Source organism: Telmatherina bonti (assembly GCF_933228915.1).
Source record: "Telmatherina bonti genome assembly, chromosome: 9".
Taxonomy (NCBI): Eukaryota; Metazoa; Chordata; class Actinopteri; order Atheriniformes; family Telmatherinidae; genus Telmatherina; species Telmatherina bonti.
This window is the reverse complement of record NC_136627.1, coordinates 25,097,453-25,115,922: the sequence shown is the minus strand read 5'-3', so window position 1 is coordinate 25,115,922 and position 18,470 is coordinate 25,097,453. Positions and strand designations below refer to the sequence as shown.

The 18,470-nt window shown below is 42.0% G+C and overlaps 1 protein-coding gene across 2 annotated transcripts in view; it reads right to left on the bottom strand.

The window, feature by feature from the left end:
• Positions 1–18,470, bottom strand: part of ift80 (intraflagellar transport 80 homolog (Chlamydomonas)) — a 49,157-nt gene that overhangs the window by 15,943 nt on the left and 14,744 nt on the right. For both annotated transcript variants that reach the window (XM_079246132.1, XM_079246133.1), the window contains exon 6: positions 290–469. In XM_079246132.1, coding sequence (XP_079102258.1) covers positions 290–469 — 180 coding nt within the window. The remainder of the gene's footprint in view (positions 1–289; positions 470–18,470) is intronic.

The window sequence follows — 18,470 nt, the reverse complement described above, 5'->3', positions numbered from 1 at the left end:
CAAATAACCTTTACGACATAGCAGTAGTTTTTATGTAGGTCTGCGAATGTTTTGATACACACTTTTTCTTGTCAAGGCTTTTCCCTCGTTGATTGTTGTTTCAGAGATCAAAAAGTGTGGAGGCTCTTTGCCATTTTAACGCTTAGATCACTTGTTTTATTTGTTTATTAAATAGGTGAAAATAAATGAAATGGCTCGTGTCTGAGAAGAAAAGACTATATTCATTCACTTTACTGACAAAAAGGAACAGCAACCTAAGCAGTATTTCAGTCTCTCTCTCTCTCTGTACCTGCATGGTTCTCCTCTTGGTAAGAGTGATGACAAAGTTCTTCCACTCCCAATGCTGCTCCACCACATGGGCAAAGATGACATGTCCATTTCCGCAGGCCCCAGCCAGCTGGGTGCCGTCTGCAGACCAGGCCAAGCTGAACACACTGCCTGTGTTAGGTTTCTCCAGCGCATAAGACCACTTGTGGGGAGGGGGAAAGAAAGAAATAGAAGAAACACAGATCAATATGTTTAAATCAAAGTACAATCATAACCAGTTACCACTGGGTCAGTTTATGGATGAGATACTTTAAGAGAAGGTTACAGAAAATAAAACATTGGAGTCAGTGGTTGTGTATACTCACTTGTATGTGTGTATATTCATGTGATGTAAACTCCGCTAGAAAGTTCCAATCAGTTGTTCGGGTTGAAGCACAGACTGGCACAGATCCACTGACCTGCATCAGTTTGCACCAACTCAGCTGACACATCTGCAGGTCTGGAGTGTTTAAAAGAAAACCCATCTTGTCTTTTTTATATTTCCAGATTCCAACTTTATTTTTAAATGTAATTCTTTTTTAATTAATTCTTTGGGGCCTTTTCTTTTTTCCCCACCACCGTTTAGTTTTTTTGTGTTTTTAGTATTACATAAGTCTCACAACAAATGTGAAATACACAATATTTTAATTCAGAAGTTAAGAATGTAATAAGTTGAGATGTGCTAAGATGATAAACTCCTAAGGGCAGGCACTAACCACAATATCTGATACAATGATCCTAAATTAGTTTATTTCCCATACACTTTGTGCACCCGGTATCTGTCTGAAAGATGTAAAGCAGATTTCTTTCTCCACTTGCTACGGGTACAAGTAGCTGGCTGATGAGCAGGGTTTGGAATTTCTCAGCTGTGATCTTCGACACAAATGTGTGCATTCAAGCTGCTTACGAAGGAAGAAAAGTGCTCATGTTAACCTAGCCCCTGCCTGCCTGCCTGTGATGGAGAGACAAGTGTGGCACAGCTGGCCAAGAGCTGCGGTGAACCTTGGAGCAAAGGCATCAGTGTGTTCACTGCCTCATACACATGCAGCTGCGGGATGTGAGGTGTATCGTTATTTCCTCTTCGCTGCCTCTGACAGGACTAGAGGTAACAGTCGGCAGGCTACAGGTTACAGGCTTGCTGCTTTGATCTCTTTCCCTCTCCTGGTCCCCCTATGTGCCTCATACACATGCCACTCAGCTGGTTTTGGTCAGCTCCCTCCCAGCAGTTAATGTCATATCAGGTCCTAAAATAGCTGCAGAGAAAAAAAAGACCTATCCCATGTGGACAAGGGATAGTTTGTTAAAGGTAAATTAATATCTATTTAACTTTTCCCCTCCACCCTTCTTCCCTTTGATTTCTGCAGATTCAACTTTCCCCGCATATAAATTTTAACAGGAATTACCCCTTTTAAAAAAAAATAAAAAATATATTCTTTATATTAAGGTTTCTTTCTGTTTGTCTAACCTGTGTGGAAGTGGGCTAGCACAAGCTCCACTGCCAAACAGCTTGGGCCAGTGTTTATAATCACAACAGAGCTCATTTATTCTTCTGCTAACATCTTGAGATGGTCCGCTCTGTGTTAAAGCACCCCAGGGAGAAAACGTGGGGGGGAAGCACGAGGGATGGATAGATGGAGGGTCAGAGATGCTGCTGAATGCATACACCAGACTGCAATGAAGCAGGACATATGATACCGGGCTGAAGAGCACTGCTGGATTTTACCTAATGCTTTTAACACATTGAGCCATTTGACAAGTGAAAATGAGCGCAGATATATGCATGGGAAGGCAGATGTATTTTTGTGTGCGTGTGTTTGTAGTTTGTGCATGCACATACAATGCAGTAAGTACTTCACAATAAAGATACATAAAATCAAATCGGACATCGGACCTTTTTTATTTGTGCATGTGTGTGTGTGAAGGAGCTCACATTTGTCTCTAGTTAGTGTCCAGTGACTGTTTTTTGAGTGAGTGTGTACACGTGTGCAAAAGAGGTGCAAATCCTCTGGCTTGTTAGTGTTGTCAGCCAGTGTCTGAGCATCAGACAGCAGGGGGTGGTTCTTTTTGCTCCTCTGAAATGGACAGACTCAGTCTGGAGGAACAAGGGACACAAACACATATCTAAAACAGAATTCAGACAACCGTTGTTTGCCCCTTTCTTCTGTATTTATTCACGCTTTCTTTTGTAGCAACTTCGTTGATTGTGACGCATGATTTGGCGGACTGCTTAGAAAACCAAAGCATCAGCAGTTCTTGAAAAGTTGAAACGGATCATTTCATTTTGTATTTTTTGTTCCAGGCCAATTTTAAAACCTGTTTTAATGCAGACAAATCCTAACATCAGAGTTCTTTTATGTGCAGATACTTCTGCTTATTATTTATGTTGACATTACGATTAATGTTGATACTGCGTAGTTTAAAGTTTTCAATATGGATGCAAAAATCCAGCATAAATTCCATTTAAATGCACTCCAATGTGATTTATTTTATTTTATTTTATTTATTTATTTTTTTTCTTTTTTTTTTTTTTTCACCCTGTAAAAAAAAAAAAAAGTGATTTATTTTAATTGCTTAAGGAAAAACTGACACTTGAGACGAATTCTCAGAGTATTATCAATTAAACTGTATGAATGTTGAAGAAACTTTTTTTTGCCAAAAAACTCACATTATCAAATCGGTTAAAAAGAACATCTGTAGTATTTTGAATCCCAATTCAGCCAATCAAGAGGGAATTCCTGCTGTAATGCTGTTCCTCATGGTTATCGTCCAATCAGAAGACTAGTGGTTCCATCTACAGTTCTTGATGGATCAACACGTAGAGAAGACCGAGGCCAGTTTGACTTGAACTAACCTTATCTATGTTTGAGTAATTTTACTTTAAACGATATTATCTGTTTGAGTTAGTCTAGCACTAAGAAATTGGATTCTGTCATGTTTTAGAAATAAATTTTTAGTTCACATAAAAAACTAATTCCATTTTTTTCCAAAATTGTGAAAACAGCGACTGCATTCATTTCCAAGTTTAAATTAAATTTAAACAAAATGTAAATATGGCATTCAAACCATGGCTTGAGGTGTCATTTTTACAGATGTGTTTTAATTTAAACAAGAATCCATCCATCCATCCATCCATCTTCTGCCGCTTATCCGGGGTCGGGTCGCGGGGGCAGCAGCCTAAGCAGGGAAGCCCAGACTTCCCTCTCCCCAGCCACATTTGCAAACTCTGCGGGGGGGATCCCGAGGCGTTCCCAGGCCAGCCGAGAGATGTAATCCCTCCAGCGTGTCCTGGGTCTTCCCCGGGGTCTCCTCCCCGAGGGTAGTGCCTCACCAGGGAGGCGTCCAGGAGGCATCCTGACCAGATGCCCGAGCCACCTCAACTGGTTCCTCTCGATGCGAAGGAGCAGTGGCTCTACTCTGAGCCCCTCCCGGATGACTGAGCTCCTCACCCTATCTCTAAGGGAGAGCCCGGCCACCCTGCGGAGGAAACTCATTTCAGCCGCGTGTATACGAGATCTCGTTCTTTCGGTCACGACCCACAGCTCATGACCATAGGTGAGGGTAGGAACGTAGATCGACTGATAAATCGAGAGCTTCGCCTTCTGGCTCAGCTCCTTCTTCACCACGACAGACCGGCGCAGAGCCCGCATTACTGCAGACGCCGCACCGATCCGTCTGTCGATCTCACGCTCCATCCTTCCCTCACTCATGAACAAGACCCCGAGATATTTAAACTCCTCCACTTGAGGCAGGACCTGACTCCCGACCCGGAGAGGGCAATCCACCCTATTCCGGCTGAGGACCATGGTCTCAGATTTTGAGGTGCTGATTCTCATCCCAGCCGCTTCACACTCGGCCGCGAATCGCTCAAGCGAGAGCTGGAGATCACGACCAGATGAAGCCAACAGGACCACGTCATCCGCAAAAAGCAGGGACCCAATCCTGAGGCCACCAAGTCGGATCCCCTCAACCCCTCGGCTGCGCCTAGAAATTCTGTCCATATAAGTTATGAACAGAATCGGTGATAAAGGGCAGCCTTGGCGGAGTCCAACCCTCACCGGAAACGAATCCGACTTACTACCGGCAATGCGGACCAAGCTCTGACACCTGTCGTACAGGGACTGGACAGCTCGTACAAGGGGGTCCGGTACCCCATACTCCCGGAGTACCCCCCACAGGAGCCCCCGGGGGACACGGTCGAATGCCTTCTCCAGGTCCACAAAGCACATGTAGACTGGTTGGGCAAACTCCCATGCCCCCTCCAGGACCCCAGAGAGGGTATAGAGCTGGTCCACTGTTCCGCGACCAGGACGAAAACCACACTGCTCCTCCTCAATCCGGGATTCGACTATCCGGCGGACCCTCCTCTCCAGGACCCCTGAATAGACCTTACCAGGGAGGCTGAGGAGTGTGATTCCCCTGTAATTGGAACACACCCTCCGGTCCCCCTTCTTAAAAAGGGGGACCACCACCCCAGTCTGCCAATCCAGCGGTACTGCCCCCGATGTCCACGCGATGCTGCAGAGGCGTGTCAGCCAGGACAACCCCATAGCATCCAGAGCCTTAAGGAACTCCGGGTGGATCTCATCCACCCCCGGGGCCTTGCTGCCAAGGAGCTTTTTGACCACCTCAGCGACTTCAGCCCCAGAGATAGGAGAGTCCACCCCTGAGTCCACCAGCTCTGCTCCCTCATGGGAAGACGTGTTGGTAGGATTGAGGAGGTCTTCGAAGTATTCCCTCCACCGACCCACAACGTCCCAAGTTGAGGTCAGCAGCACCCCATCTCCACTGTACACAGTATTGATGGAGCACTGCTTCCCCCCCCTGAGCCGCCGGATGGTGGACCAGAATCTCCTCGAAGCCGTCCGGAAGTCTTTCTCCATGGCCTCGCCGAACTCCTCCCATGCCCGAGTTTTTGCCTCGGCAACGGCCGAAGCCGCATGCCGCTTAGCCCGTCGGTACCCATCAGCTGCCTCCAGAGTCCCACAGGCCAAGAAGGCCCGATAGGACTCCTTCTTCAGCTTGATGGCATCCCTCACTGCTGGTGTCCACCAACGAGTCCTGGGATTACCGCCACGACAGGCACCAATGACCTTGCAGCCACAGCTCCGGCTGGCCGCCTCAGCAATAGAGGCACGGAACACAGCCCATTCGGACTCAATGTCCCCCGCCTCACCCGGGACATGTTCGAAGCTCTGCTGAAGGTGGGAGTTGAAGCTCGCTCTGACAGGGGACTCAGCCAGACGTTCCCAGCAGACCCTCACAACACGTTTGGGCCTGCCAGCTCTGACCGGCTTCCTCCCCCACCATCTGAGCCAACTCACCACCAGGTGGTGATCAGTTGACAGCTCCGCCCCCCTCTTCACCCGAGTGTCCAAGGCATGTGGCCGCAGGTCCGACGATACGACTACAAAGTCGATCATTGAACTGCGGCCCAGGGAATCCTGATGCCAGGTGTACATATGGACACTCTTATGCTGGAACATGGTGTTCGTTATAGACAATCCATGACGAGCACAGAAGTCCAATAACAAAACACCATTTGGGTTCAGAGGGGGGGGACCATGCCTCCCAATCACTCCCCTCCAGGTCTCACTGTCATTGCCCACGTGAGCATTGAAGTCCCCCAGCAGAACAATGGAGTCCCCAGAAGGAGCACCCTCCAGCACTCCCTCCAAGGACCCCAGAAAGGGTGGGTACTCTGAACTGCTGTTCGGTGCATAAGCACAGACAACAGTCAGGACCCGTCCCCCCACCCGGAGGCGGAGGGAAACTACCCTTTCATCCACCGGGGTAAACCCCAACGTGCAGGCACCAAGCTGGGGGCTGATGAGAATGCCCACACCTGCTCGGCGCCTCTCACCATGAGCAACTCCAGAGTGAAAGAAGGTCCAGCCCCTCTCGAGGGTACTGGTTCCAGAGCCCAAGCCATGCGTCGAGGTGAGTCCAACTATATCTAGTCGGAACCGCTCAACCTCGCGCACAAGCTCAGGCTCCTTCCCCACCAGAGAGGTGACGTTCCACGTCCCTAGAGCCAGCTTCTGCAGCCGGGGATCGGACCGCCAGGGTCCCCGCCCCTTGCTGCCGCCCAGCTCACATTGCACCCGACCCCTACGGCTCCTCCCGCAGATGGTGAGCCCACGGGAGGTGGGGCCCATGTAACCCTTTCGGGCTGAGCCCGACCGGGCCCCATGGGCGAAGGCCCGGCCACCAGACGCTCGCTCTCGTACCCCGCCTCCAGGCCTGGCTCCAGAGGGGGGTCCCGGTAACCCGCGTCCGGGCAAGGGAACATTCATGCCCAGGTTGGTCGTCATCATAGGGGTCTATGAGCCGTGCTTGGTCTGGTCCCTCCCCTAGACACCTGTTTGCCATGGGTGACCCTACCGGGGGCATAAAGCCCCCGACAACATAGCTGCTAGGATCTTCGGGACGCACAAACCCCTCCACCACGATAAGGTGACGGCTCAGGGAGAGGTTAAACAAGAATATTACTGCAAATTTATCTGTTGCGCGAATTATTATAAGCAACTGAAAATGGCAGTTCCTGGACTTGATGTTCACTAACTGTGGTTTTCCAAACAACTACAAGCTTTGCAGAATAATATGTCATCAACTTTTTGGATTGAAAAATCTATTTCCAATCTTACTGATATTTTGCTGAAAGAATTTGACAGAATGTGGTGAGCCGACAACACACTGTTACTTGGAAAGTCCAAACCTTGATGGCTCGTGCTTCTATGTTCAATCGTGACACCATCAATCTGCAGATTGTAGAATATACTATAAACATTTATCATTTTTTTTCCTTCTCACTGATTCAGTTCATCTAATGGTGCATTTACATCAGGATAATGTGCTAGACTCAGTACAACCAGGGACTCAGATTATTGGGGGGGGAGGGATGCAACATTCTTCCAGACCAGGCTTGTGTTCAAGCTGCACAACTCTCATGAATCAAACGTTTTTAAATAATGTGCTCCACCCTCACTGGAGGCAAAATTACTGAAGGAGAAGATGAGACACAATCAAGAAGACAACTCAATCAACTACTGGTTAATGCAGAACAACTTATGTTTCTACTACATTAAAGCAAAATATGGAGCTACATCAGGTCCTAGCAGTTCTGGGTTGATAATAATCCTATACAAAATTTTACAGTTCTTTCACTGGCAACAGTAAGTCCAACCGTCCATAGCTGCCGATCGTTTCCCATATGCGCCTTTGTTTTGGTTGTGTTTACCCACAGTTCTGTGCGCTGAACCTACAGTCTACTTTGCTTTGTTGTACACTTCCTGTATTGTGCTGGATTGAAGCACCTGAAGCAGATAGAGACCGCTTCTTTCTCTAAATCAGAATTTGTTTGAGCATTCACGATTCCCAAAACAAATCAGACTTGTAGTGTCTAGGACTCAAATCAAGAAGGATGGTGTGAATGCACCCTAAAATTGTATTCTAGATACGATTCAATTTTATAAACACAACAAAGTTTGTCAGCAAAAATAATCAAAATAGGTTTCATTGTGTTTGTTTTTGATTTTTTGTTTTTGTTTAAAAGTAAAATTTAATAATTACAGATGCAACTATATATTTATTTATGATCCTATATGATAAAAAACAACTATCAAAGAACATACAAAGTTTCAACACATTTTACATTTTAACATTTCTTTAAGCATTTATGTAGATGTATCTTTTAATTCTGGGAAAGTGTTTGTTTTATTCCCTTTTCACCCTGTAAAGCCAGACTGGAGTTTTTACTTCAGAAAAGAATAGAAGTCTAGCAATACAGAGGGGAGGAGGTGAGAATTAACTGCAACACGAAAAGGAGAGATGGAGGAGACAGAGAAGAGAGGAGAGCAGCAGGGGGAGGTGAATCAGCCAGTGGCAGTAGATTTGGCAAGTGGTTTTATTGCAGCCTAAAGGGGTGGAACTCCACTGGGTACTTGAGAATTCTACTGGACAAGGCTGGAAAGAGATTTAAGACTAGTGCAGAGCAATATTATACAGAAAGAACATGAAGACACGCATTAGAAGTGTATCAAGGCCAGTATGAAGGCCTATGTGGAGACTGAGTATCGACCTTCATCTTGCTCAAGTCCAGTCTGGTCACTGAACCCTGTCTATCCATAATGGGCAGCTTTGTGGTCAGAGAGAAGGTGGCAGACATGACGTGTTGTTCTTAGTTGAGGTCTGGGGGGAAAAAAGAGGGTGAGACCCCTCAAACTCACAATGAGCTTATACAGAGCGACCTAATATACACAGTAATGCAGTCTTACTGCAGGCTAACACTTTGATTATCCATTTGAGTATCAAGCAGGACAGCAACACATGTATGTGTGTGTCCTAGCATGTATGAATCTGTCTTAGCTAAATGCATAGACAATGTGTTATATCAGTGAAATTTTTTTTTTGTGTAAAAATAAATAAATAAATAAATAAATAATAATTATTTAACTGTGCAGGACACTTTAGTATTATACAAAAAAATTAAACAAAGTGGTACAATCCAGTGGCTTTTACAATCTTTTAGAGTTCGAGAACAATTAGTGACTGGATTGCAGCAAGCTACCACGAGCCAGCACAGACATACTGAAAACTCTGCAGACACATGCATGAACTGTCTAAAAAAAAAAAAACTAAAAAAAAACCCAAAAACCAAACTCAATCTATTGACACACAGCTTCTTGAAGAAGTGTGCTTGCTCTCCCCTCCTCTCCTCAACCTCCTCCTCCTCACTCGCTCTACATTTCTCGACATATGTTTACCATTAGGACTGGCAGGTGTTGTGGGCCTGCCCCTTCTCTCTATTGTTGCCCTGAAGCTGCATCCAGTATGGGGACGCCTACAAAAAGGTTATGTTAACAAAAAATTAGCTCCGAGGCAAAGACGTTCCTTACCTGACAACCTAACAACACTATGACCCCAGCTTGTTGCTAAGGGCAGCCTCTCTGTCTTACTCTGTATTAGCCCCTCTCTAAATATGCATAGCTAACCCTGCGCTATTACTTTTTTTTATTGTCTTTCCTTCATTCTTTTTTTTTTTTTTTTTACTTGTCCCACAGTTACAGTGGTAGTGGCTCATTGGGTTAGTGTTAAACATTTGCTTCATGTACACATGAAAGGTAGGTGCTGAAAGAACCAAATTTCACTCCTTTTTGGATTAATAGAGTGATAAATTCCATAGTACTGTAATTAAACTTATTTTAGAAAAAGTTACATGCAAATTTAGCCTGTCTTGAAAACAAAAGTTATCTTTTAAAAGAAAAGGTATAGAAAACAGGAGACATGGACATGTCTGTCTGTCTCTCTCTCTCTCTCTCTCTCTCTCTCACACACTCACACACACACACACACACACACACACACACACACACACACACACACACGCACACACACACACACACACACACACAATCTCTCTTTATCACCTGAAACAGTGCTCTGGTCTTAATAGCGGGGGTGTGCAAGGGCGGAGCTCAGCTGAGAGAAAGGGTTAATGACACATGTCTGGACTAATGGCTCCCTGTGGAGCTATCTGCTGATTCAGCCCCATTACTTCACAAGCATTAAATATGTCTGCTCTGACCTCTCTGTGCTATTCCCCACCCCCACCCCCAACACTAATGCAAGTCAACAGTCTGCTAATCACAAGTGGGGCATGAGGTTTGCAGACTTTCTGTCCTTTTTTAGTAGCCCTTCATCTTGGGTACTCCTGACACAGTTAAACAAGCACCTAGGAAAAACTTTTAACTGCCATCATTAGTGTTAATGGGTCAAGCCGAGTCCGTGACCCTGTTGAAAACCTGTAAGTCATGCACCTACAACACTATTTGGCCTTGGTTTAAAAAGAGTAACCAAGTGTACATATGGTGAACTGTATAGGTATATGTAACTATACATGGAATTAATATAACAAATATACCGCACTTAAACATACATCTTAAATATTCAAATTTCTCTTGTATTTAAAGCATAAATTGCTGCATTATATTACAGCCGTATTATATACTGTTTCAGTTTTAGTATTTTTGCCCCAAAAAAGGATTGTATGAACCACTTGAAGACAAGCAAATCATACCAAAAGATGTAGTACAAATGCTCCTAGATTCCACAATGGCCATTAACTATTATTACTAAGAAAAGACAACAAATGAAGAGATAAAAAGTTGTACCAACACAATAAATGACCATGAAACTACCAAGAACTTTGTGATATTTGCACATTTAAGCATTTTCTGCACGCTTTTTTCAGTATACGCCTCTGATAATTAAAGAAAATATAACCCCACATCCAAAGAAGCAGAAAAAAACCAAAAAACATGCGGATGTACTCTGCTTAAAACACAATGTCACAGCTTTGTTATAACTAAGTTTTCAAAGTGAAATTATTGTTCGTCTTGTTACATAATACATATAACTACACAAGCATCACATTCTTCAAAACAACAACCTCTCTTATCTGTTTGTTTAAGTCTGTGCTAGTGAGCAAGTGGGAGCGATCCTAGTCCAGGGTTAACAGTCTTACATAAATCAGAACAGATGGCAGACTTTCTGCAAAGCCAGCTGGCTTCAGTTTGCCTGTGTGTCTGTGTGCAGGACAGGACCTGGCAGTGCAGGTACAGAGAGTAACTCCCTGCACATAATAAACACAACATGGCTCAGTGTAATGGACAGAAGATATACACAGGCAAGTAACTTGCTATGAAGAGAGAGAGAGTGTGCATGTATGAAAATGCTGACGCAAGTCTATTTTTCCAAGGTAAAAAAAAAAATCTAAACAAATAAAATATTATATAAATACTATTTTTTTTTAGGGAAAATGTTTTGAAAGAATTTTGATGAAGGTGGTCCGTTGTTTTAAATGAGGATTCATCAATCTCTGAACAGATTATGAGTGCTTGTAAACGTCAGTTTGCAGTCACCCCCTCCATGGGGGATGGGTTGACTTTTAGGATAAGAACAAGGGGGGGGCTTATATCCAGCACTGGCCAGAACTATGAGTGGGAACTGCATTGGATGAGAGCTAGCCTCTAAGGACCTTTTACACATGAACATGACTATTTTGACAAATGCTGTTTTTTTAATGCATTGTTTACCAGTCATCTTCATGCAAATGTTCTTTCCAAGAGGACTTTTGACACTTCCACACATAAAAAGGAATACAAAATAATCCCTTCTCTGACTAGATTTCTGTAAAAACAGTGATAGAAGGAATACCATATGAGAGATAACAGTATACTGAGACAATAAACTGAAGTTTCATACACAACGCTAATCATAACTCATTTTTTAAATCGTTTACCACAAGATTTAATATAATTTTCAATTCACATAGAACAGATCCTCATGTCAATTTCTGGCACTTACTGCGTAGATTATTGCTCTAACCGACATACGCCTATTTTATGCCCCTCCCTACTCAAACATGCCTTCTGCTCTAAGTTTATTTTTCCCCCTTCTGTTACAAACCACCTCCGAATACAATGTGGAAGACTATTTTGCACTTTGTACAATATCAGTACAGTCCTGAGCTTCACTAAATCATAAACTTTCAAAGCATACTTCGATAAATATTCTGCTGGTTTCATAACAAGCTTATTAGTATAAGTTTTATATGTGCTTTTGCAATCATCCACACCGCAGGTAATGTATGGAACTACAAGGGACCATTATAGCAAGTGTTATGATTTTTCATTTGATTAATCTTTAGTTTAAAGTAATATTGCAATGATTTTAGACAAGAATGTTTTTATACCAACAATATGAGACTTTCAAAATGATTCATAGTCAATAATCACACCCAAGAATCCAGTTTCATAAACTCTTCTTCAACATCACTTCTCTTGATTATGACTTTTTTTTATTTTAATGTTACTGAATATGATTTTTTTTTTTTTCAATTATTTTGCCATCATTTAATTTTGTCGTGGCATTTTTTTTTTTTAGAGATGTATTAGGTACCTTTCCACCTTATAAAACTCAGTGTTCCACAATCATTTTATTGCACGAGGATTTCTATTATGTGCATTTCTGGAGCCACTGCCCAGGCTGAGAAACCACACTATACACCTTTTTCTACACCAAGGGAAACACTAAAACCTGCAGGATGGTAGCCCTCAAGGACTTGAGTTGGTGACCCCTGATCTATAGTGTCTGTTGCCTTTTTTTTTTTTTTTTTTTAAAGTCAATAAAAAGCCAAAGAGTATTTTCCATTTCTATTGTATTTGCTATATCATCTACTCGCCGTGGATTGCCATTGGAGTGGATCAATTGGTTCTTAATACAGGCAATCGGTCAATTCATTATATTTTTCAAGAAAAAGTTCCAAGTCTTTGATAAAAACAGTTTTCTAAATTGTTAGTGAGTTGACCAGTTCTATGTATCATCAATAACATACCTTGAAAATAGAAAACAATTGTGCTGTTCTAAACTATCCAAGTCTTTATTGTAATTGTTGAAGATGGCTCTTTTTCAGATTGTTCATCCCTGTCTGGTAAATTCAAACTGACCTCTCAAAGAAACGTCTGTATAGTTGTGAAAAATTATGAAAATATAGACATTCCCATTTCAAGTATATACAGAAATGAACTCTATTTATAAACTGCCTACTAACAAAGGAAAAAACTCAAATGATACTTGAAACTTATGTTTTATCTTTTCTTAAAATGATTAAAAATCTTGGTTTAGGATTTTAGAACCCAACAATTGACATCCTCAAATTCATCAAATTTAAATCAAGAGTTAAAGATTGAATGCCAGAGATATAACTTCTTTGGAGAGTGACAACCGGGAAGGTTTTGTTTTCTACTTTAACCCCTGACATCCTGGATGTTCTGTCCTTTGATATTTAGGGTATGGCGTCATTATGTCAAGATCCAAAGAGCTTTTTAAAGTTTTTAGGAAAAAGGGCTGTCAACAACTGCGTCTGGAAAAGAAATAACAAAAGATCTCTAACTTATGAGAAAAAAAAATCTACAGGTGCTGTGTGTGCGCTGATTTGGGACTGTTTGATCCAAGCAAAGTTGAAGGCAATTGTTGTAAAATGAAGTTTTCAAAAAAGACTCACAACATCACAAGATCTGCAGGTAACTCTTGCAGCAGCTGGTGTCAAAGTGTATGCCTCCACAATCCAACGGGGTTGCGCAAAATTCAACTTGCTTGGGATGTGTGCCAGGAAAAAGTCTTTACCGTCCAAGAAGAAGATCAAAACAAAACTATGGTTTTCCATTGAACATAAATGCAACAACCAGGCTTTTGGAGTATTGTGCTCTAAACAGAGATATCTGAGAAGTGCTGCTTTGCCACAGCAGCAGAAGACATGGTTGGTAAAGACAAAGGACTTTTCAGAAGAGGAAGCTGATACTGGCTGTGAAGCATGGTGGTGGAAACACTATAGTTCAGCATTGGCTCACTGCCCCTGGGACTGAGCAGCTTCAGTCACTGATTCAGTAATGAATTCTGCAGTGTATGACAATGCAAGATCATCTGACCAAAAGATGAAGTTGAACTGAAAGTTGGCCTTTCATGTGGAGAGTTAAGCCAAGCATTCTGACAAACCCATGTAGGAATAGTTCAAAAAGAAGAACTGAGGGGTTACGGATTTGCTGAGTCAAAGACCAGATTTAATTCCCACTGAAATATTGAGGAGGTTCTGTTTGGCAGAATACGCAGCAAAAGCCATTTTACCGCTGCACAATACAACTCAGCTCTTTCCTATGTCATGTCCACTGCAAGGAGTATCTCCTAGGTGTAGGTGAGATTACGTGAATATCATCATGGTGATGTGTAAAACTGAAGTAGAACAAAACAAGACACAAAAAGTATGTATAGAATGGTCTTTGCACTCAATTTAGCAAAAGCCTTCTGGTACATAAGGACCTTAATGTAGTTTAGAAGTGCTCATAACAGATCTTTTTTCTGGTCAGTGGAGTGGAAAAAAAAAAGAAAAAAAACCATCCATAAATCCCCACTCACTGCTAAGAAATGTGCTCATGGATTCATAATTCATGTACACTAATATTCAAGATGCGCAAATGAGACATCTGTGCATTTTGTTTTGAAATTTGTTCCTACAGATTTTTAATTGTGCAGATTAATGTAATTTCAGAAAGCTTGAACACTTGAAGTCTAATCAGTGGTTAAATAGCTACATGTATATGTGATACTGTATTTGTAAGACATGAATAGATTTTTTGCAAACATATATTTAAAAAATACTGTTCGCTTCGGAGTCAAGAAATTAATATGGTGCAAATGGAATGTTAAAATGATAAAATTTATGGATGATGAAATTGGATAAACTAAACCACAGTGTGAGAACTTAAAGATGCAGAAGTGTGTGACCATGACAGAGAAACCACAGGATAACTGCATGGATTGTAGATGTGTCAGCCTGTCATTTTTTTGAAGATAGCTTTGCATTGTATTTAATATCATTATAATATTAAAACAATTCAATTGTTTTTTCATTCATAACTGAGAGGTCATACCTGCTGGAAAAAGAAATACCTCCTCCAACACAAGTGGATCTGAACTGACCTATTTCATATTGGTACATGGAAAACTTCTTTTTAATCAATTTTAAACATGCTTAGGGCATTTTTAAGCATTTTTTAAACATTGCCTTTCCAATATAGCATTTGAATTAAATCTATGATAAAACTCTGTATCTATTATTTATTTGTACACTGAGTCTAGTGGAAGGAGCTCTGCAGCCTTTGTATTGAAATACCCACTTGGCTCAGCTAAAAAGATACAGAGACCTGGCCTGAGATGAGTGCAAAGTGGTATAAGTTGGAGCTTTGGCAGTGTGAGGGGAAACAGAGAGAGGGGGTTGGGTGGAAGGGTGCAGGGGGAGCAAGACAAACTAGAAGATAGCAGAAGCGAGAGGGAAAAAGAGCGAGAGAGTAATGATCTACACATGGTTTCATGCTAGAGCCTCAACATAGTAACCATAGACACATGCTGGGGCCTCCTGGGACTCATCAGCAGAACACAGCTGTGAGCTGGACAGCAGAATTCTATTAGCACCAACTATGCACATATGCACTTGCAAAAACACACACACACATAAGCACATACACATACACACAGGTAATTTGGGCATTTTCATGTGTGCATGCTGAAAATGGCAGAATACGTGAGACCCTATCAGATCAGTGATGGCTGGTCAAGAATATATGTGTAACCCGTTTACAACCCGTGCAAAGACCTGCACGGGTTGTAAAGTTTGAAAGATGTTTCCGAAAAGCAGAGACAACAACGGGAACCCTACAGAAATAAAACCAGATTATCTTGTGAGATACTGACAAGGACGCCTCTTTGGGATTTTCAATACTTAATTCTAACTGCTGATAAAAATTGTTATTTTTACAACTTAGCTCTAGCTAAAAGATGCAGGTGTACAGACCACTTTTCTATTACATTAGGATTGTTGAACAAGTGATGTGATCATGATGTTCATCCATCAATTTCAATAACAAACTTGGTTTTACTGACTGGTTGAATGTTTGTAAAAAAAACAAACTGATGTACTGATCTGGGTTTGGAAATTTCTGTTGCCGATTATACACTTTACCCAAGTAGGCGGTTGGGTGGAGAAGGAGACTTCACTCAGTATTCACACAGACACTGACACAGTTTACTTTTGGCTGTGGCTCTGTGATGTTGCTCAGTTTATTTGGCATGTCTGATGATTAGGCTTTAACCTTACGGCAAATGGAAGGGAAAGTGTTTCTAGGTTTTGACAGGGATTTCAATTCTCTTCAGGCTAAGATGCTTTCCAATGGCCATCTGTTGAGAACAAGGGGAGCCCGGTTTAATATTAAAATGCTAAATTGCCTTAAAAAATAATAGATGTCAGCACTGGATCAGTATTGGATTATCACCTTACAGAAACACATTGGTGATACACCTGTCCAACTCATCTTGCTTGCCTTCTCAAAGAAGATGCTTATATAGGGAAATGTGAGGGTCTCACTCATACCTTATTGAATATGATTCTGTCATTTTATTTTTTGTATTAACTTGCTAAGACTGCTGTATACACTTGAGGTTTCACAAGTGTAATGATGTAGAAAAGATCACAGATGGGTAAGATCATAAGGTTTCTGCTGATGCTGATACCACTTCTTTTAAAGAAATTAACTGGAGTCCCACAGAGTGTGTTTTTGGCTTTGGCCTTTCAAATTGACTTCCTCGTTCTGAATGGCACCTCGTTATCCCATCATGCAGCAAATATTATGCCCACTGTACCTTTACCAGCATGGAAACCACACCAACTTTCTGGGAAGTACCAATGTTCAGGGTGTTGGCTGAGGTGGTCAAAAGGGACTCTGGCAAAGAACTTTCCAGCTATAAACAGTAGCAATATGTCTGGTGGTTTAGTCAGAATTGGCTGTTGCCTTTCCTTACATAAAGGTTTACTATAGAAATAGAACTGGTGCAATTATATATTCATTTATTGCACAATAATGAGCATAGCTGTCATGTTTCTTTTGGTCATCTCTGTTGTTGTTACCGTCTACAGTACTGTAAAGACCTTTACACACATACTTACACACATATTTTGTCTGAATAACTGGCACGACCTTAATTTTTATCAGATCCGTGTAAAGTCAATGTGATCGTTCACATCAGTAACGAAATTCCACTCAAACAATTTTGCGATTTTTATTTTTTTAAACTGTGGTTGATTTTTTTAATATTCACTTCTGACAGATATATAATCAACAAATTAGAGAAGACAAGTTGACTTATAGATCACCAGTTGCAAGTCGTGCTGGTGTCACTTTGTCGCTGCTATTAAAATCCAGTGTCCCACAGACATCCTAAAGTCCGTCCTGAAGCATCCATGGTCCCGCTTAGGCTCCTGGATAAAACAATGAAACTCCCCAAGTTCTCCTCTGTTTTCTAGAATAGGTTGTAGAATGCACAGTGCAATTTATTTGTCTTTCCTTTTCTAGCATCAGCACACTGTTGTTGCGCCTTGATGTGCATTCCACCTCGCAAATTTGTTTTAGAATTTTTGTGATTTACTCAAAATTTCACACTGCACTTGGTGTGCATGTACAGAAACATTGAAACAAATAATTTGGTTAAGTTTTATCACATTAATTTTGTTTATGCATATCAATACCAAGAAAAAATAATGAAAACACAAATAATTTATTTATTCAAAAGTCTGACTTGAAAAGCAGAGCTTGTGCCAAACTGAGCTCTACCCCTACTGATTAGTGCCTTTTCATGAATCACTAACTACAGCTCAGACTTGTGCTGATACATGAAATGGTTGTTGCAACTTTTATAAAAAGTGACAAGGGTGCTCATTCCAATATCAGTAAATGGATAACTGTTTGAATGGGGCTATAACAGAATATATCAAAGTCAAAAAGTAACATAGAATTCCTAAATTAAAACCAATGATGAAACTGGTCAATTCAATGTCACAGCACAGCATGATTCTGAACCCCATGGAAGCAAGCAGGAAAAAAGGGGCAAGGGAGGGGGTGCTTGGGGTACCAAAGGGGAAAGCCAAAATTCAATCTTTTCAGGTCATCTTCTCTTGGACCTTGGCTCATTGTCTTCAGATCAGCCATATTCTTCAATAGCAGTCTTTAATGAAGTCTGGGTTGGCAGCAAAGCTCAGAATGATACCCCAGCTCCACACATACTCAGTTTTCCCTTTTTTGTGTGCAGAGTAAAAGCCCTTTACTTTGCTCCCCTGATTTCGTCACTAAGTATCACCCTCACTTCTTGTACAATTATATCCCCCTTTCCTCTCTTTCTCCTTCTTTGCAAGTGTGACATGTTTGTCTAGCCAGTGGAGGTAGTGATTTAGTGCTGCTAAGAATGATGACTCTGCCAGAGGGGCTGGCAGGGCACTGTCTCTGCCATACCCTTACTCCAGCCGTGGGGGGAGGGATGGATGGAGGGATTGAGAAATAAAGAAAAAAAAAAGGAGGGAGACCTGACAGAAGTAAGCGAGTGGAGAGAGAATAAGAGAGAGACTTGAGGGAAAGAGAAACCACCGTCTTTTATGGAGACCAATCCTCCAAGCCTCACTGCCTAGGCCAACTTTAAAGGATATATTGGACAGTTCTACACTACCCCACCCCCCATCCCTCCAACTTCTCTCTTTTCTCAGCTCTTTTTATGCTCCCCTTCTT